General features: G+C 36.7%; 1 protein-coding gene across 1 annotated transcript in view; it reads left to right on the top strand.

Annotated features, from left to right (window-relative positions):
- Positions 1 to 1,907: 1,907 nt before the first annotated feature.
- tfdp1.S (transcription factor Dp-1 S homeolog) overlaps positions 1,908 to 21,154 on the top strand; it is a gene marked incomplete at its 5' end in the record, with an annotated part of 45,672 nt that continues 26,425 nt past the window's right edge. The window contains 7 exon segments of the mRNA NM_001094113.1: positions 1,908 to 1,984; positions 6,302 to 6,368; positions 8,649 to 8,755; positions 15,971 to 16,092; positions 16,501 to 16,666; positions 17,084 to 17,230; positions 17,857 to 17,925. Coding sequence (NP_001087582.1) covers positions 1,973 to 1,984; positions 6,302 to 6,368; positions 8,649 to 8,755; positions 15,971 to 16,092; positions 16,501 to 16,666; positions 17,084 to 17,230; positions 17,857 to 17,925 — 690 coding nt within the window.

The following is a 21,154-nucleotide window of genomic DNA, read 5'->3' as shown; positions in this document are numbered from 1 at the left end:
ATTTGCCTTGAGCTTTTAAGGGCTTCCCCCTCCTCTTGTGTCCTTGGCTGTGCTGCATATGTGCCTTGTGTTCTTCCATTAGTCTTAATTCTCCCACCCTCTCCTGTCTGCCCATGTCATTTAACTATTGTTATAATGGGGCAGTGGGATGAGGGTAAGGTGGCTAGTGACCTGATGTGCCCCCCACTGCTACATGAATAGTCAACAAGAAACAAGGGATACATAGTGTACAAGCTTGTCCCATTCTTTCCATGGCTAACAAATATATTCCTGACTGAGGACAGGCCAATCTTGTTTGTTGCAATGGGATTTAAATCTAGGGGTATAAAAAGGAAACCACACCCTAAGCCCTTGAGAGGGCCCCCAGTGCCTAGTTGCGATATGTGCGTTAAAAAGGTAATTTGCTTCATGTTTTGGGTTTTTCCTATGGTTCCCAGTAAGTCTTTGAATGTAGTGTCATTTTAAACAGTTCTGGTTATCCCTGGTATGCAAGTGTACCCCAGATTTCAACATATTACAATTTATAGGTAGGACTATGCCCTGTTTATTAATGTCTTGACTTTTCAATTTGCAGTGCTAATATTGGGACATAGATCTAGTTTTCAATGTGGTTCCCCCAGTTGCAATTGAACCGAGCCCAAGCATCAAACTAAAGCCAGCGAATAACTTCGAGAGAGCTGCTGCAAAGACATTGTTTTTGGCCAAACATTTGACTACAGCTTGATTTGGGATTTGCCTGAGTTTTAATTCCTTATTATAATAGTATGCACAAAATACAGGCATAGATTTGTATCCGTAATTGAAACATTGGGAGTTCACATGAATGTGAACTCACAATGTGCTAAGATCTTTTACATGAAGTAAAAATAGAAAATAAACCTTATTCTAGATTTTTAATACTTTATTTTGTAGTATTTTATATAATACAATAACTTGCAAACAGTTTCCGACCCATTTGTTGTATTGGTTACAAATAGTAACGTTAAAATAGACATGACAGAACAAAATAGTGTACAATAACAGTCTTGGCATACAATAAAGGTATGGACCACTATACCTACACAATGTAGTCCATGGGCATACAATAAAGATATGCCGGACCACTATACCTACACAATGTAGTCCATGGGCATACAATAAAGTTATGCCGGACCACTGTACCTACACAATGTAGTCCAACAGGTATTGGGTTGCGTATAAGGTAGGGCATTCTTAATTGCTTAGGGGGTTGCATCATCATTAAGAGGGTAAATAACTAACAAAATGGACTGTATTTTCTCAAATTTAGCCTGGCAGCCCCTAGCTTTGTATATATGTCTGATAGAGGAGATTTATTCACTAGATGCCCAGTATGCAACTGAAGCCACTGTAGGTCCCATCCAGTTTCTAACATAGTACAAGAGGTTCCTGACGAGATCTGGGTTTTATTCAGTGAAAATAAATCTTCCACCAAGCTCAGTAAACATACTTGTAAAGAGTGGGGAACACTAGAATATCCTCCATGTATTGGACTAATAACTTACAGTAAGCTTCCAATAGTAGACATTCCCTTGCCAAGTGAAGGAAGGAGGCATTCTGATTTTGGCATTTAGGGCAGTTGACTGCTGGACAACCACCCACCCGTTGTAAGTTTAAAGGGGTTATATAGATCTTTTGAAGGAACTTAAAGTGACTCCTTCTATAATTTGCTGATCTTAAAACATTAAACATGTAATAAGACACCCAAGTTTGCCCAGGAGCAGTAACCCATAGCAACCAATCAGAGGGAAGCATTTACTGGTCACCTGTCTAAAAGCAAACATCTTATTGTTTACTGCTCCTGCGCAAACTTAGTGCCTTATTACATATGGCGGTATGTCTATTTGTGATTGATACATCCCAAATTACTGTTTAATTTTTTATTTTAGGTCGTATTTGTCTTGTGCATTTGGTGACTTGAAAACTGTCATCCTGATATCTAGCATCCGGTAACATGGCAAAAGATGTAAGTCATTCCAAAGATATTTTTCACCAAGTTTTTGTTTTCTTCAGTAATTTAACAATCTTATTTGTTTATCTCTGCTTCTCTCTGACATAACTTTTAAACTTCGTTCTCTAAGGCTTCCAACGTGGCTTCCTTTCCTTCAGCTGACTTTGCCTGCATATCCATTCGCACCTGGCCTATGTTTTTGCCCTATCATTTATGTAGGAATTTTTGAGTTTGCTGCACAACTTGGTGGTGTAGTGTAGCTACTCACAGTTCTCCCTTTGTGGGAAGCAGCAGTTTACTGTCAGGTCTACTGAGCAATTTAGTGCATGGCCCCAACATGGTTCCAGTTAAGCCTGCTCTAATGAATTGTATGCAAGTGTAAAGTACAGTTCTGATGCAATGAAGCCCTTTTATTACCATCTGTTTAATGAGCCTGTAACCACAAATTTAGTGAGTTGCAGGTTAACAAACACTGTTAACACAGGTATTGGTTATTTTCACATAAACTTGATAAGGAAAACTTGTGCTGCAACATGTGAGCAACTTGCCAAAGAGCGTGCTTATTTTCATGGATGTTTGAAAACTGTATACATGTTGCGGTACTTACTTTCTGTAATGCTAAAATTCTGGGGAAAACTGCATTGTGGGTTTAACCAACTGTGTTCTCCTTAAAATCTTTAAGTGACAGAATATTTTCTTATGTCTATTACTAGCACTTTATTCAAAGCAGCACAAAATGGTTAATTTATATGCATTTTTTCTTATTTTAATTTTAAATACTTGTTTTTGAAATTACAGAAATTCTTCACCAACAATTAGGCCCCAGAAAATAGTGTTGTACTAAATAGTGCAGATGGTAACTGTCTGTTAACAATTGGTTAATGTAAAGATGAACTACCCCTTTAAGTATGATGTAGACTGTTATATTTTGAGCATTGATTTTTAGGGGTGGCGTGGCTGTTTGATTTATTGAGTTTTTTCTTAACCAGGCAAAGTTTTGAATTAGACTGAAAGATGAGTGAGTGGGCTTGAATAGACAAATAAGTAATTAAAAGTAGCTATATCAATAAAATTGTAACCTCACAGAGGAATAGGTCAGGGGTTGCTAACCCTCGTTTGAAAACTGAAAAGCAGCAGAAGAAGGCTTATCGTTTTAAAACTATAGAAAATTAAGACCAATTGAATCCTTGTTTAGAATTGGCCATTATATTGTATAGCAAAAGTTTATTCAAAGGTGAACAACCCCTAGAATGTTTTTTTTTTTTTTTTGTATATATTTCCTCTACAAATGCATAGAAACATTTCTTGATTTTGGCCGAATCCTCCAAAAAGCCATTGTCTGGTTACTATAAATTGAGTCTGTGGACATCGGAATTGTTTAACTGGTAACTAAATCTGGCCATGTATTGAACAATCCCTTGTTTGTGGATATAGCCCATCCTGGGGTGGATGATATCAGGCTCATCTGATTTTTTGGCCAAGCAATCGGATCATAACATAAACGGGATACAGGTTATAAGTCACTAGGAGATGCCAAAATTTGTCACCTCCCAATGATCAAAATCACTTACCTGCTACCCTGGCCATTGCTTCTGTTGGCAGAAAATTAAACGGGCCTGGACTATTTCTGTAGAAGCTTTGCGGCATATCTTCTTTCTCTTCTGTCTTCTTTTCTTCTGATGTGGTAAAATGCATGCTCAGTAGAGTGAAAAAGTTGACTTTTGTGTTCTGCTTTCACTTTACTGTGCATGCTCCTGCCTGTACCCCAAATGGCAACTAGAACTTCTTCTGAAATACCCCTGGCTGATGTAATTTTTAACAAACAGAAGCGGAGCCCCAGGTATCAGGTAAGGGATTATAATAACTGGGGGTGCACCCATCAGTGTGTTAATTCAATTCAAATTCATTAGAGTAAAAAAATTCACATAAATTCAAAACTCGACCTTTGATGAAACTGCCCATTATAGTTCTGTTCAGGAGATTTTTTACATCAGTCTTGCAGGTCTAAGATGATAAATATGACCTTTCTTGTCATTGCCTTCAAAGAAGTCTGAAGAACTTGCTATGCCTATTTGCTAAATATAGATCAGTCCTTTTGTTATCCAGAATGCTCGGGACCTGGGGTTTTCCAGATAAAGGATCTTTCAGGAATTTGCTTCCAATAAGGATTAATTATATCTTAGTTTGGATCAAGTACAAGTTACTATTTTATTATTACAGAAAAAAAGGAAATCAACTACCATTTTATTTGTGTATCTATATTGGCCATGACAAAAATGACATTTTGTCTGAAAACATTCATCTGCATCTTTTACATTTTTTTTAAAAAAAACATATCTGCTTCTGTAATGGAAATATATTAAGACATTGAATGTAAAGTAAAATATATATTCTCAACTCTTTAACTTCTTTTTACCTGTTCCATTGTCACATATTATACTGAAAAACATTTGCTCCAGACCTATTTACTATTCTTATAAATAGGAAACAGTGCAGATCACCTGGTTCCCAATAATAGCACTTTAAATACATACTAACATTACTAAGTGAATGTGTGGCCTATCCATTTCTATGATTACCTGACACAGATCAGTTAATTGAACAGCCCACTCAACTTTGAATTGGTCAATCTACGATTGCACTAGTTTTTCAAGGGCCGCACATTTGCAGACAATTTCGATTAGGGATGCAAGAAATCCAAGATTAAGTTCGGGAGTCGGCCAGGATTCGGCCTTTTTCAGCAGGATTCGGCTGAATCCTTCTGCCTGGCTGAACCGAATCCTAATTTGCATATGCAAATTAGGAGCAGGGAGGGAAATCGCATGACTTTGTCACAAAACAAGGAAATAAAAAATGTTTTCCCCTTCCCGGTTCGGTATTCGGCCGAATCTTTCGTAAAGGATTCGGGGGTTCCATCGAATCCAAAATAGTGGATTTGGTGCATCCCTAATTTAGATCAGTTAGAAATCCATTACAGTACATGGAAGATAATTTGGCTAGTAAAAATGTTTTTCCTTTCCTTGTGCTCCTGTACACACCCATAAGCTAAGGTTCATCCCACTTGATTTTTGCAACAATGTTTTTTTAGCGGAGAAACGCACAATATACTCTGTGTCTTTCATTACTTGTGGCATTTAATTCCCAAAAGTGTGCTCAGGTTTTTTTCAGCAAGAAAAATTGAAGGGGAAGGGACAGGGGGTTTATTTTCTGAATAAACGGTGGAGCTGGGTAATCGGCTGGCTCTCTGATGGAAACATATTTCATGTGACAAATTTAACCATTGCTTTTTGTCTGCATTCTTATTTGTATTTTTTTTACACAATGGGTGACTGAAAAATTGTATGAGATACTATTGGATAATCTTCTGCATGGATGATTTGTTAGGCAGGAAGTTCCTCATTGTTTAATTGTGTATTCATGTAATTGATTCTGTTTACTCTGCAACCAATGGATGTATACTTTTTCAGATGATAGTTATTGCTAATTTCATTCAAGGAATCTTTTGACAGTTTGCAAACTCTTAAATCTTATTGCTGAACTCCACTGGAGATTGAGATATTTTCTTTGTCTGACTCCAGATCATGTTATGCATGCAGCAGCATGATAGCTTGTGGGATGCTACAAAATCATTCTCCATGCTGTAATGCAAAGTCTTATCTGTTTTTTTTAATGTCTACATTCGATAATTGATGCTAGAATTCATCCAAATACTAGGTGTTCTTCCTAACCAATGCCAGGCTTTTAATCTGGACAATTGAATGCAGGAATGTTATGTTAAAAAATTTATGCAATATCAGAGGATTTTGTTTTTGCCCAAATCCAAAACTGTACATCTTTAGTTTTGATGTGTGTTAAGGCTATTTGGGATAATGTGGCTTCTACTATGAGCAACATGTGTAACACTAGGAAGGCTTGCAAATATCTCTGTCACAGTCACTTGTCAAGGCTTCTTTTAGACCTTAACATTGCAAGAAATATATTTGAGCTATCTTAGATTTACATTCTCTAAAGCAGTTATATAATGAAAGACTGTTTGAGTTACTGCTTCTGGGCCAGTCAGCAGGAATCCTTTACTGCTCGCCTCTTATTGGGTTGCTATTGGGTTACTGCTCCTGGGCTTAACAGCCTTATTACATATGTGGGTAAGTATGTCTGACAATCCTGTTCTTAGCAACTTGTCAGTTGGTTTTGTGAGGTTACATAATTTCATGTTTTGTGGTTCGTTTTAAAATGTGTATTTTACACTGCTCACATTTCCTATTCATCTGAACTTTTTCTTTATTGCCTATTGTTAACCAGGCATTTCATTACCCTTTGGCTTTATTTTAACAGGCTGGTCTTATAGAAGCAAATGGAGAACTCAAGGTTTTTGTAGATCAGAATCTTAGCCCTGGGAAAGGTAAGAGGATTTTTGGTTCGCAGCTTGCTACTGGGAATTGACTGAATTTTAGTAACAGTAACAGTAGTAACATTGCAATTATCTTGTACACCAACCTACACATTGTACTTTTGTAAAAATAGAACATATTGTACTATTTATCAGTTGCTTAAAAGGGGCTTCCATGTGCTCAGCATCCTGTGTAGCAAAATTATTTGCATTGATATGCACCATAAACCCGCACTGGATCCTCACCCTGGGAGCAGTAGTACAAGTAGACTTCACTAAATAGGGAATTGTTGCATACTGCTGTGGAAAGGTTGGTAACTGTGCATAGTTATATGTGAACTGAACATAAAGATCTTTTAATCTTTGGTAAATCAAACTGAAAACATGTTTTTTAAGGGTACCTAACGTAAAAAATGAAAAAACTAAAATTTTCCTAGAGCTTTCAATCAATCTCTGGGCTCAAACTGTCTCTCCTATGGGAAGGCAAAAGCTCCGTTACGTTAAAGGTATCTTCTGAGCGGAAATATATCTTCCAGGATGCTCGAGGTTTAGCCATGCTATATGAGACAGTGTTATTTTTAAATAGATAAGTGATTGTCTTTGCCTAATTTACTTCTCTGTGCAGTGCATGTTATGCAGCTTGACTTGGATATTTGATGGGGTATCTTTGGAGGCCCTGAAATGCACTGTGAGCTGGCACTTGGCCAATTGAATGACATTGTGTGTGTTGAATGCATTATGCATTTTGGGCAAAAATATACAAAAAGGTTAGTTGAGTCCATGATTAACAAAGAATGCAATATGCAGCTATGGTAATAAATATAATTTCTGTTGTCCCTTTTGTTTATTTTTTTTCTTAACTTGGGTAAAAGTCTATTGTGTTAATCCCAAAAATATAAATTTTTAAAATCATTTTTAACTATCTACGTAGTTTAGTCTAGTTCTTAGTTGGTTGATAAACAGACTAAACAAGTAGTGAAAGGAACCTATACTCCTAACTTGAAGAAAGATTAAAGCAACTCCATGTTTGGTTCTTGGTGAGGTAGAGAATTTAACTTTTTGCCCCATTTAGCTCAAGAAAAACATGTTTTTGTGGATTAAAAAAATATGAAAAAAATATTTCACAAGCCTTATTTATTGAATTAATGCCAAACAAAGGGCGTACTAGAGTCCTGCATCAGGTCTGGTACACGAGGAATACCCACAAAGCATGTTCCAGGCAGAAAATCCCCGATTCCATGGGGGCAGTCCATGGGTAACCTGACTGGGTACCCAGCTAAGGTGCAGGACTCATCCCCTCCCCTGTGGTGTAGGCAGTTTTCTGTCCCTGTCTTGCAGAATCTGCCTCGGTGTGACATCACTTTCAATTTCTGGGGGTTCGCAGTAAGTTAATTCCATAGGTTGGGTAGCGGTTCTGGGTAGGGGTTATGTTGAATGGCAGGTCCGGGTTAGGCATGGATCCTTCCGATTAGACCCGTGTATAGGGTATACTACCACTGCAAAATTGTAGTGATTTAGGATGCTTTGCCTTGGACTATGTTCCCCCCCTCCCACCCATCAAGATCACTATGTAACTCGTGTATCCACCCCCCCCCCCCCACAGGCAATAGGATAGTAAAATTGTAAAACAAGAATTTGCCACTAGGTGTCACACTAATAACAGACCTCTATAGATATGGTCATTGGGACTGTGATCAGCATGTTGCTATTTCAAAGTGACTGCATTCATAAGGAAAAAATGTTATATAAAAATAGTTTGGAAATACTTACTGTGGTCTTATATTTAATAAGTGTAAAATTATATTTCAAATACATGTAATAATAGGACTATGCAATGCTTGGTTTTAGCAGACCAAGGTATTTTTGAAGATTTAAAAGAATTCTGTCTCTTTACAAACGCATCAGTTAACAGCGCTCCTAAAGCAGAATCTTACATGGGGATTAGTCTTTTAAAAGAACAAAGTTTCTTTTTTCTTATTTTTTTGTTTCATTTTTAATTTTGAACTTGTTTTTAGTTTCCCCTCAGACATGTAACTGCTAAAGTTCAGTCACTTTACTGCTGCACTGCAAGTGGGAGTGATATTACCAGCTAGGTAATGCTGGTCCCGAGTCTTATTCAAATCTTGCTGGTCCAGATTGCTGCTGATAGTGCTGTGGGTTCTGTTCGTCTCGTTATAATGGAAAAGTGAATTAGGGACCACTGCATTCTTAAATATTCTGATTTGCTTTCATGGATCAATGTTTTATGAGTTAAATGTGTTGATGGTAGAATTTTAATTTTTTTATTTCTAGGTGTAGTGTCATTATTGACTGTCCATCCATCATCAATCAGTTCCCTTGGAAAACAGCTGCTGCCGAAAACGTTTGGACAGTCCACAGTAAACATTTCCCAGCAAGTGGTAAGCAGATAGTCACGTGTTTGCACTAATCTGTGGAATTCTGGGACTTTTGTTCAGTTAAAAAGAAAGTGTGTGTGTATATTCATGTATATAAAATATTTTATAAATGGCAACTCAAAGCTCATTATTTTTGTGACTTAGTGATCATGGTTTCTCCCACTTTCTTCTGTAACAGACTGCTTTTCACGTTACACAAATCATAACTCCGTGTGCACTGAAGGCAATGCAGCAGCTCACTTAGTGACCTTGCTTTCATTGAAGAAAGGAGGAGTTTGAGGTGTATTGGTGTGCCATGTGACTGTTACATCTGATAAAGTACCTTTATAAAATTGCAGTTGAGGAAGGAAGCTTTAGGAGACATCTGCTGGGAATCAACAATTTGACTGATCCTAATGGTAACCACCCCTAGTATAGAAGTGATATATTTTTTTTAACACTATCACATGAAGTGGTACATTGGCAGGGATAAAGGTATATGTTATCTAAGCCGGCTGAAGATCTGCTGAAAGAGCTCTGGATGCAAGGAGTTTTTCATCAAATTCAAGCTCTCCGACTGAAAACACTTGTACATACACAAAGACATTAAAGAACTAACACACTATTTTTGTATACTAGAAGATTATGTTCTTATCTGGAAAACCTAAGATGGTTTATTTTCAGATTTATATTCAGAAAACTTCTATCCACATAACAATCTAAGAAAGCATACTGTGGAAACTTTGCCGAAGTTTCTGTGGTCTAACCCTTGTAGTATATTGAAATCTCACACAAGTTACATAGTTACATAGTTAACTATGTAACTTGTGTGAGATTTCAACAAGTGCAACACATACATGCTTTTTGTGATTTGAGCAGCTGTTGAGAAGCTCGGCTTAGGGGTCATTGCAAATCATCAAGCAGAAAATGAGGGTTGCCTGCCATTACATTCTGATACAAATTGTATTGGTTTGTGAGCTGCCATGTACCAATATTAGTTACTAATGTGATATAATATAGTGAATAAAGTACCCCTTTTGTAAATTATGAGGATATAAGTTACCAAGGAGGTATATGGCTATATAGAAACATGAGGCCGAACAGGTCATGGAACTCCAAGGTGACTTCTAATATCCTTATAATTTACAAAAGCGGGTACTTTTGATCACAAACAAAAATAAAGCTCACTTGTAATTAATGTTCACTCAATTGTATTACCTACCCAATTTCAGGCTGTGTAGAGGTACAGTATATAAACCAGAATAGGGATACTAAAAACAAGAAAAAGCAGTAAAACCCCACACTGCCTTACTGAAATTAATTGAGCTCTAATTATATAAGTGCTTAGTGATATTATAATCATATGATTAGTTCTCAATCAATTTAGCACCAACATACAATTAATGGTATTTCAATCGATTGTGTTATATACAAATTATTATGATTAAAGTGCTTAAGTGCTATAAATTCAATAAAATGTATCTACACACAAATGATGAATAATCTAAACGTTCATGGTTCTTATATGGTTTAAATAAGGTGCTAGTGCTGTAGTTATAATTTTAAAGTGAGTTCATGGTATCAAACTGGCTGCGTTGTTCTAAGCCCTGGGACACCACACGTGGGAGAAAGGCAGAACACTGAGGACTGGTCTCGATACTATGTTTAACTGTCTTGTAAGGAGAGCTAACTTTTGCTATAAAACCAACAAATCCTCAGTGCCTTCTGGATAAAAGAGAATAGAAAGTATGAATTCTGTGATAGTAGCGCTCCAATTCCAAATTCCAATTCCAAATTTCTCTGGATCCAAGATTCAATTTAAGTTTAAAAAAAGGTAAGATTTCAATAATCCTTTTTTTTTTTTAAAAAAGTGTAAAGGATCGCCGACGCACGTTTCGGATACGCTTTATCAAGGCAAAGACCTTTTGATAATAATTGACTCATTAGCACTGTAACAATGTGGCATAAGCTACCGTTTAACAGACCCAGAGAGTACAGGTTTCTTTTTTTGTTACTAAAGTCCTAACCAGAAAACAATTGCTTTCATTCTATTATCATAGAAATTCTACTTCATTTACCAAAGAAGTTTTTATGATGATTCTTGCAAAATAACCGCTTCAGAGATTGCTAGTCGGGGAATAGCCCTTGCTATCCATTGCATATGGGTAATATAGATTTAATTGAAAGGCTTTAATAACGGCAACCTGCAAATATATACTTACATTTTACCATACATACATACAGTATATATTAAAAAGGAAATAGTAGTTTTACATAACAGCTATCTTAGACGTCTTGAATGTTTTGTCAAGCTGGTTTTAGTTTTTAACATTGAACGAGGTCACCTGGGCTTAAAGAAGATAATAAAAAAAAAAAAAAATCCTCTCAGAATCTAATAGGGTGATGGTAAGTATGTTTATCCAGTTAAGGAGGAGAACAAAAGGGTAGCTTAAAATAACCTGTGCTATTATCTTCTCTGGACCTGCACCATACTTCTAACCTTGGGTCTGTGTTTCTGTATGTGCTCTGAAGTTAAATGGCAAGAAATTTATTAAAGTGGTGGTCCAACTTCCTGTTAACTTTAAGTATGTTATGGAATGGCCAGTTCTTAGCAACTTTTCAACTTGTCTTTGTTATTTATTTTCTATAGTTTTTAAATTATTTGCCTCCTTTTTCTAACTTTCCAGCTTTCAAATGAGGGTCACTGACCCCTTTAAAAAACAATGCTTTGTAAGGCTACAAATGTATTGTTGCGATTTTTTTATTACTCATCTTTCTATTGAGTTCCTCTCCAATTCATATCCCAGTCTCTTATTCAAAGCAATGCATGGTTGCTAGGGTAGTTTGGACCCTACCAACCAGATTGCTGTAATTGCAAACTGGAGAGCTGTTGAATAAAAAACTAAATAACTCCAAAATCACAAGGTTATGTAAAGGGGTGGTTTAATAATGTTAGAATAAAACATTTTGCCACGATTTGATTTTTTTTTTTTTTTTTTTTTTTGCACAAAAACTAACAAATTCAAATGAGTTTCAAAAACTCGAATGTTTGGTATTTGTTAAACACAGAAAACTGGAATGTAAAAATTCGGCATTTTAAAGATTGTGAGTTCATGTAGAAGTCAATGGGAGCTGTCCTAGGCAAAATTCTATTTTACTTTTTTTTCCCAATATTTTTCATGGGTTTTTTTTTTTTTTTTTGAGCTTGTAAAATTTTTATATTCTGATTTTTTTTAATAAATAAACGTGAGTTTTTTTTTTTTCTTAAATTCGAGTTTAGTCTAAGTAAAAAAATAAATAAATAAAACCCCACTAATCTTAATTTTGATACATAAGCCCTATTTAGCTTTGTATTTAGTCAAGGGGTGACTGGTGATCTAATATTGAGTGATTTAATTACTGCAATAATTTTCAAGTACATTCAGTGTGACAGCCAGTGTAGAGGGTTGTAGAGAAGGCAGCTCTTTTACATGGGAAGCAGTGTTCATAATGGACTTTACGGAGATCAGTATAGATGGAGAATCCACAGAGCAGTGTATTCTGTATTTGATACATTTACTACTTGTTTGTGTCCTGTGAGGGAGGGCAAGAGGGTTTTGTGGCCACTTGGGAGACATTGTTTTTTTTAAAAAGCAGAATGTAGTGTCCATTTTTTTTTTAGTAATATTCAACATTTTTCTACAGATCTTTTTTTAGGCGTCTGTCTGTATCACTTTGAAGTTTGATCGCCTTCCAAACAAATATTCAGTTGTCAGATTGTTCACCAGAAATAGTTTTTAAAGTTTAATGTTCCTGTCTCTGCTGTTTCAGTCTGGCAGCTCAGTGATCCAGGTGCTGACTCGGTTTCAAACTCTGTTTGAACAATTTGCTATATTAGTTGATACAGTTCTCAATTAATTTGCTATCACATATAATTGCCGCACTGTCTTATGACACTTAGGGGCAGATTTACATAGGGTTGAATATCAAGGGTTAATTAACCAGTAGGTTTTAGGTGGCGAAGTAGGGGGTCGAAGTTTTTTTTTTTTAAAGAGACAGTACTTCGATTATCGAATGGTTGAATATTCGAACGATTTTTAGTTCGAATCATTCGATTTGAAGTCATGGTCGAAGTAGCCAAAAAAAACATTCGAAATTCAAAGTTTTTTTTTATTCAATTCCTTCACTCGAGCAAAGGAAATGGGGCCGTTATTGTTACCACATTGATGTCACTGTTCAGAACAGTAAAATAAGGTCTTGCAATTTATTTAATTTCTGCAGAATTAATATTTTATAAAAGGTTTAAAAATGTGTTTTTCTAATGCATATATATCTATTTGAACTGAGGGACAATTATTTTTTTTTTTTCTTCCTTTTGGTTGCTTGGGCTTTAGCTGCTTTTTGCATGTCAGAAACTACTGAGGAAACCGGTCACAAAGCACCACAGTGCAGTAAAGTGGTTGCAGTAACCTGAAAATACCATGTAATGGTTAACTGCAAGCTGGAGAGATGTTTACCTTAAGATGCAGGTTGCACTACTTGAAAGCTGACGACCTGAATAAGTGTTCATGTACTCCTTATGATTGCATTTACTTACAAATATTTTTTTAGGATGGTGTCCAATCGACGGAAAACATCCTACAAGTCCGATGCAGTTGCAAGAATCAATATAAGGGGACTGATGCTAAAATGTGATGTGTGATCTACATGGATAATGGCTGTTAGTAGGCAATGCTGAGGCTTCATAAGATAAAATCTGATGGTGTCTGACATTCTTTTTTATCATTGAAATACTTTGGATGTACAGTGGTGTGAAAAACTATTTGCCCCCTTCCTGATTTCTTATTCTTTTGCATGTTTGTCACACTTAAATGTTTCTTCTCATCAAAAACCGTTAACTATTAGTCAAAGATAACATAATTGAACACAAAATGCAGTTTTTAAATGAAGGTTTACGTTATTAAGGGAGAAAAAAAACTCCAAATCTACATGGGCCTGTGTGAAAAAGTGATTGCCCCCCTTGTTAAAAATAACTTAACTGTGGTTTATCACACCTGAGTTCAATTTCAAAGGTTATAAAGCCATTTCTAAAGCTTAGGGACTCCAGCGAACCACAGTGAGAGCCATTATCCACAAATGGCAAAAACATGGAACAGTGGTGAACCTTCCCAGGAGTGGCCGGCCGACCAAAATTACCCCAAGAGCGCAGAGACAACTCATCCGAGAGGCCACAAAGGACCCCAGGACAACATCTAAAGAACTTCAGGCCTCACTTGCCTCAATTAAGGTCAGTGTTCACGACTCCACCATAAGAAAGAGACTGGGCAAAAATGGCCTGCATGGCAGATTTCCAAGGCGCAAACCACTTTTAAGCAAAAAGAACATTAAGGCTCGTCTCAATTTTGCTAAAAAACATCTCAATGATTGCCAAGACTTTTGGGAAAATACCTTGTGGACCGACGAGACAAAAGTTGAACTTTTTGGAAGGTGCGCGTCCCGTTACATCTGGCGTAAAAGTAACACAGCATTTCAGAAAAAGAACATCATACCAACAGTAAAATATGGTGGTGGTAGTGTGATGGTCTGGGGTTGTTTTGCTGCTTCAGGACCTGGAAGACTTGCTGTGATAGATGGAACCATGAATTCTACTGTCTACCAAAAAATCGTGAAGGAGAATGTCCGGCCATCTGTTCGTCAACTCAAGCTGAAGCGATCTTGGGTGCTGCAGCAGGACAATGACCCAAAACACACCAGCAAATCCACCTCTGAATGGCTGAAGAAAAACAAAATGAAGACTTTGGAGTGGCCTAGTCAAAGTCCTGACCTGAATCCTATTGAGATGTTGTGGCATGACCTTAAAAAGGCGGTTCATGCTAGAAAACCCTCAAATAAAGCTGAATTACAACAATTCTGCAAAGTTGAGTGGGCCAAAATTCCTCCAGAGCGCTGTAAAAGACTCGTTGCAAGTTATCGCAAACGCTTGATTGCAGTTATTGCTGCTAAGGGTGGCCCAACCAGTTATTAGGTTCAGGGGGCAATTACTTTTTCACACAGGTTTGGATTTCTTTTCTCCCTAAATAATAAAAACCCTCATTTAAAAACTGCATTTTGTGTTTACTTGTGTTATCTTTGACTAATAGTTAAATGTGTTTGATGATCAGAAACATTTTGTGTGACAAACATGCAAAAGAATAAGAAATCAGGAAGGGGGCAAATAGTTTTTCACACCACTGTAGATGGGTGAACAAAACACACCAACTGACTTTATCTGATCGAACTTAACGTTACAGCTATGGGGATCAGATTTTGTAGGATCCTACAGAATCTCATGATGTTGCATGGCTAGTTTTTTTTTTGGTCAGATATAATCTAACCCACCAAATTTGATCAAAATCTCCCATGTAGTTTAGCTCTAAGATTTGGTGAGACTGTCGATGGACTGTCGAATGTTCTGAATTACTGAAAGGCCATCTTTCATAGACTCAGTTTTATCCACATTTTAAAAAGTTATTATCTGTAATAATTAAACAGTGCTGTGTTCATGAACAGATTTAGGCGTGCTCATGCACAGGGATGGGCGAATTTGACCCGTTTCGTTTCGCCAAAAATTCGCCGCCGGCGAAATGTCGCAGACGCCCATTAAAGTCTATGGGCGTCAAAAACATTTTGTCGCGCGTCTTTTTTTTGTCGCACGTCTCCATACAAGTCTATGGGTGTCATTTTTTCGGCGAAACGAGGCGAAAAAATTCGCCCATCCCTACTCATGCACAGTAGAGTAATGTTTCCAGACATGACTAGGAACACCTGGAAACAATTAAAATTGAGTGGGTAACCTGCATATTGGTTACTTTATTTTTAATCTATATCTTTTACTTTTGTAATAGGATACCTTAACGGGTGTAATATTGTTCTAGAAACCCATAGCAACAGTCAGCAGGTCGTATTTAATAATCTGTTTGAAAGCTAACCTCAAACTCATAGGTTACAAGAACTGGAGTAAATTTAGCAACTCCCTTGAAATCTCAACTACTTAATGTGTAATTAAAATGTTCTTTTCAGCTTGGAGCAGTAAATGGGGCTCTATGGATCAACATAACTGTATCCATTTAGGCCAATGCCACATTGTTGGCCCTATGTGAAGTAACATATAATCTGTTTTGCACATTTCAACTGACCGTTTATTATGCTTCCATAACTATTGGTAGTTTTTCTGGCTACAACACTTGAATTTGTCTAAAATTGCATGTAATTTAATTGCAGGTTCTTGGAACCCCACAAAGACAATCTGCACCAAATACTATCCTTATAGGAAGTCCTCATACACCTAATACACATTTTGTATCGCAGAACCAAGCTACAGACTCTTCACCGTGGTCTGCTGGGTAAGAGAAAATATTTCATGTAATGCTTTGAATAAATATCAGACATCAGTAGGTAGCTCAAATGTTTATAATGTATGTTTTGTGCATATCCTATGCCTGTCAATTCTTAATGGATATTGCACTTTTTTTTCTTTTTTTTTCTTTTTTTATTACACTGGCTCTTGGAGAACCTATTAAGCAGAATTGTGCTTATTAAAGGTGCTGACATTGATTAATGGTACCTGTTTTTATAAGAAAACTCAGGGACTATTCCCTGCTACTAAAGTTCCATTTATGGTTATAGTTACTTGTTTAGCTACAAATTACATTGTCACATGCTATTTTGAGAGTAATAACTTATTGGGTCATCCCAGAATATCAATTGTGGCTTAGCCTTTTCGGACAAATTAAGGTTTTTGTTTTTTGAAGGAAGAGGAATAAGAAAGGTGAAAAGAATGGCAAAGGCTTACGTCATTTCTCCATGAAGGTTTGTGAGAAGGTGCAGAAGAAAGGCACAACGTCCTACAATGAAGTGGCTGATGAACTGGTTGCAGAATTTAGTTCAGCAGATAATCATATATCGCCAAATGAATCTGTAAGTATAGGAATAGTAAACAATTTATTTTTTCTTTTCTGCATTTGCTTGTGTTTTTAAGATTTTTCAAAAGTGGATAATTTTAAAGAAAATTACATCACTAAGCATCAATTATAATTGAAAACATTACGAAGCACCATTTATAAGGATTACTTTACAAGCTATTCATGTTTCTTGTGTATTGTACATTTAGGGGCAGATTTATTAAGGATCGAATAGTAAATTTGAATTTTGTGTCAAATTCACACATTCAAAATTTTAATCCTCCAATTTGACCTTTGATAAAACTGCCCATTACTCTTATTTGTAAACATTTGAAGTAAAGCTTGTTCAACTTTAAATATTGTGTATTCTTTTCAATAAAAGGTTTTTTTTTTTTAACCATAAAATCCTTTCCCCCCCCCCCCCTACTTTTAGCAAGCATATGATCAGAAGAATATTAGACGACGAGTCTATGATGCCTTAAATGTGCTTATGGCTATGAATATTATTTCTAAAGAGAAAAAAGAAATAAAGTGGATTGGTTTACCTACAAACTCTGCTCAGGAATGTCAAAATTTGGAGGTAAGCATGTTGCTAATTGAAGGTAGTGACATTTCTAAATATTTTCAAGGTTATTGATGGTGTTTAAGATACATTTTTTGCAAATATATTTTATCTTCCGTCACATATTTTTTCATCTGAGCTGCCTTCTGTTTAATTCTTTGTACTATTATCTCTGTGAGGGATATATGTTAAACCATACAATTGATTTCCCTAATTTTCGGTTTCATGTAACATGGAGAAAAAAATAAAAAAAAACAACTTGTGCCTTATATGTTGCTTCTATGTTGGTTTTGTCATCTGGAGAATTTGATTGGGGGGGTATATCACATCACTTGGAAACCATACCCCTTATTTTCAGTAGTTATCTTCTGTACTTGTGGTAAGGCAATTGCCTTTTGGAAAATGTTTCCTAGCCATTATTACCTGACACGCAAGTCCAGACTCTTTCCATTAAAGCGGTTGGAGATCAGGTGTTTTATCGTCTGCTAGAAATCACTCTTGCAGCAAAATGCCTGACCTGAGACCATCTTGTCATTGCAAGTTATAGTTTATGGTGAAGCATGATTTACCCGCACTTCAAGAACATATGTGATGTTTTTTGCTTTGCTCTCCACTGCTTAAATATTATGTAAATATGTATGTAGGTTGAAAGACAAAGAAGACTTGAACGAATAAAGCAAAAGCAGTCTCAGCTACAAGAACTTATACTACAGGTAAATAATAAAAAAAGTCTGAAAAATATATAAAATTACCTATTGTCATGTAGTATTCATGTCCCAACAATACAGATTCCTTTTAACATTTTCTAGGAGGTGTCTCACCTTTTGTCTGAAGCTAAAACTGTTCGATGCCAAGTACTTTTTACTACCATGTTCCATATTTTTCATTTTATTTTGGATAATTTCTAACCTCACTACGCTTTATGTAGGATCAACTTGGCTTTTTACTGAAAAACTCAGGCATACCCTACAAGGTGTGATTCCATGATGTTCCAATAAGGCTTGGCATTGCTTTTTAAATATTGTTCAGCATCTCTACAGTAGTAATAATCCATGCCTTTAAAGTTGTAACAGGAGTCTTGGATTTTGTTAGAAGTGTCTGTGACACTTCTCGCTTATCATCAAGCAGAAAATTAGGCTGGCTTGTTTATAAGCTGATGATAGAGGCCTGATTATTCTACTATTATACTGTTGCTAATTGCATTGTTTTCAGCACTGCCATGTACCTAAATCTCAATTATTTATTAATCTGCCTTCTATTGTGACATTTATATTCTATATATGCAGTATATTGTGACTCCATCTCTAAGCTCAGGTAACTGACAGCAGCATGAGCATGTTCAGTGAATTTGCAGAAAGAAAGAGGGCTAGCTGCATGGGCATCTTTAGCGGCACAGATCTTAACTGCTAATAAGTTAGTTACCTTGGGCTGGTATAGAAGCCCTAAACATAATGTGCACTATTTCTTTAGGGTTTAATTCTCCTTTAAACTGTAAATGGTTTCCTGTAATGCATAAGTTTCCTGGCTGGCCGCTCATATTGCCAAACTGCTTTTTTGGGTATTCTGCCAAAAATGAGTAGCATTAACAGATCATGATCAACAGTATCTAGTCAATATAAGGCTAATGCAACTGTAATTATGCAACTGTAATGTACTGAGTATTCTTGAAAATATTGCTTTAGACTTATGCCCACTAGATACTATATATTTTGACCTAGAGGAATGAAAACCATTATAGACCGATAGCAAATTAATTCAAAATCTGTAAATATGTATTTCACTCTATGCAAAATGCAAAACCCCATTGATGGTTTTTATCACTTTTCTGAATGTTTCTTTAGAGCCTGTATTTTACAGCACTTTATCTGCCATGTCAAAAAATAATGCATAAAACAAGCAGACAAGAAATACAAATAAAAGCAAATGAAAAAAAATTGGCCCGTGAATCTAATGAAACGTGGGTTTTTACCCAGGCTCTCACAGTAAACAGACGAAAAAAAACAACAAAAAAACGTTTTGGGCAGTGTGGCTTTATAGTCTACTAAACCGACACATGCGAGCAGAGCTCCCATCTCCAAGCTATAAATCTAGAATTATGTATAGCCTGTAATTTTTTTATTTTTTTTTGTATAATGGGTAGAAATGGGAAGAGGAGGCATCACCATTCACCACTGACTCACTCCCAAACAGCAAGGACTCCCTCAGTATCATGATTTTTCGGTAAACCAAGAGCTATAAGGCCCCTCCCAATGAGGCAAAATGGTTGCTTCACCCAAATGCAGCCCTAGCCCTTCAGACTCCCGACAGCTCCTCTGCTACCAGCACCCTACCACCTAAAGCGGACCTACAAGAAATGTCCACAACAATTCAGCAAACCCAGAAAGATAAAATAACCAAAATTAAGGAATTATTTTACGGAATAGCCATAGAACTCTGTGAAAATAGAAGCACAAGCCATCACTATAACTCCTAGTCTATCAACAAAGTTATCTCATGCAATGAAGAACATCCAAAATATATCACTTACTATATGGAAGACCTTGATAACCAAGGTCGCACAACAGTATATACGCATCCGGGGCCCTGGTGGAGAAAAACGCAAGATATTTGTGGGGGGGGGGCAAACGTGCCCAATGACTCCTTATTGATATCTGTACCTGCTTCTCGCAAGTGGACAGAGAGCAGAGGGAGCTGTGTGGCTTACCTGGGCCACACTGGGCTTGGGAACGAGCAATCCTTTCATAGGCTAATTACAAATAAAAACCCTGCTCCAGCTTATATAAGGAACTCGCCATCCCCAGCCCAGCGTGATTGACAAGCTGTAGAAGATCGTTTTGCTGTGTTGTTCAGGTTAGTATTGCTGGGATAAGTGTGGCTTTGGGGAAATTTTGGCTTTCTAGAATTTCATGGCACAGCTGCTTAGTGATTCTGACACGTTCCTGGATTTTTATTGGAATGTCTTCTGTTCTGCCCATTGTCACTATACACACTCTTCCCACTACTGCACTGTACTACTCCAATACAATTCTTCCTCTTTTGCATCCGTGTCTTAACTCTTACACTACAAACACCCTACTCTTTACCCTCTGACCAAATAATGACTCAATCATTACACAATAATCATTGCTACTTTTGTCCAGAGAGGACCAGGAAGAAGCAATCACACGCCTAAACTTAATATTAAAGGATTCAGGAAGATATACAGTAATAAACCATAACTGACCATAGTCAGAGGCACTGCTATCCTCATCTCAGACTCTGTTAACTGGTTCTACTTAGACAACATTTCTGACAAATTAACCACCTCAAAGCTACAAAAGGCATGATCACACAAAATCTATACCGTTGCATCTGTGTACCTCTCCAGCACAGGACAACTGTGGATTATTAAACATCCTCCACCTTGGGTTTCAAATATGGCACCAGAATCATAGGCAGAGATCTGAGCCTAGCTCTGGTACTAGCAATAGAGAGAACACGCATCACTCACACACCTCCCATCAGGTAAAAATATAATTTGCCCACACAAGATCATAGACGGATCAAGAACACTTAATCCTAAAGCTACTTCCCCAATGATCAGACTTCACTTTCTCATCCATTATTTCCTGACCACAAAGGATTCACCTGCCGCTCTTCACAAAAGCTAAAAGCGAGATCATTAACCTGGTCAGATCACATCCCATTTCTATGTTTACTAGAAAAGAAGGAAAAAAACACAATACCTTACACACCCAATGAAGTGTTTGGCAATGATATTATTAGACGACCCCATCAGATGAGACACTCCAACAAATTACATCCTTCAGTATACTATAAATACTACGATCATGACAAAAAATGCATGCGTCTTTGAGTCCTTGAGACGTAAGCAGAGAAGAAATTACATAGCCATAGTTTCGGACCCTCGAGATGTGGTAACTAGCTCAGATTTAATTACAG

Source organism: Xenopus laevis, chromosome 2S (assembly GCF_017654675.1).
Source record: "Xenopus laevis strain J_2021 chromosome 2S, Xenopus_laevis_v10.1, whole genome shotgun sequence".
In the NCBI taxonomy this organism is placed as follows: Eukaryota; Metazoa; Chordata; class Amphibia; order Anura; family Pipidae; genus Xenopus; species Xenopus laevis.
The sequence above is the reverse complement of the archived record's forward strand: the minus strand, read 5'-3'. Positions and strand labels throughout refer to the sequence as shown.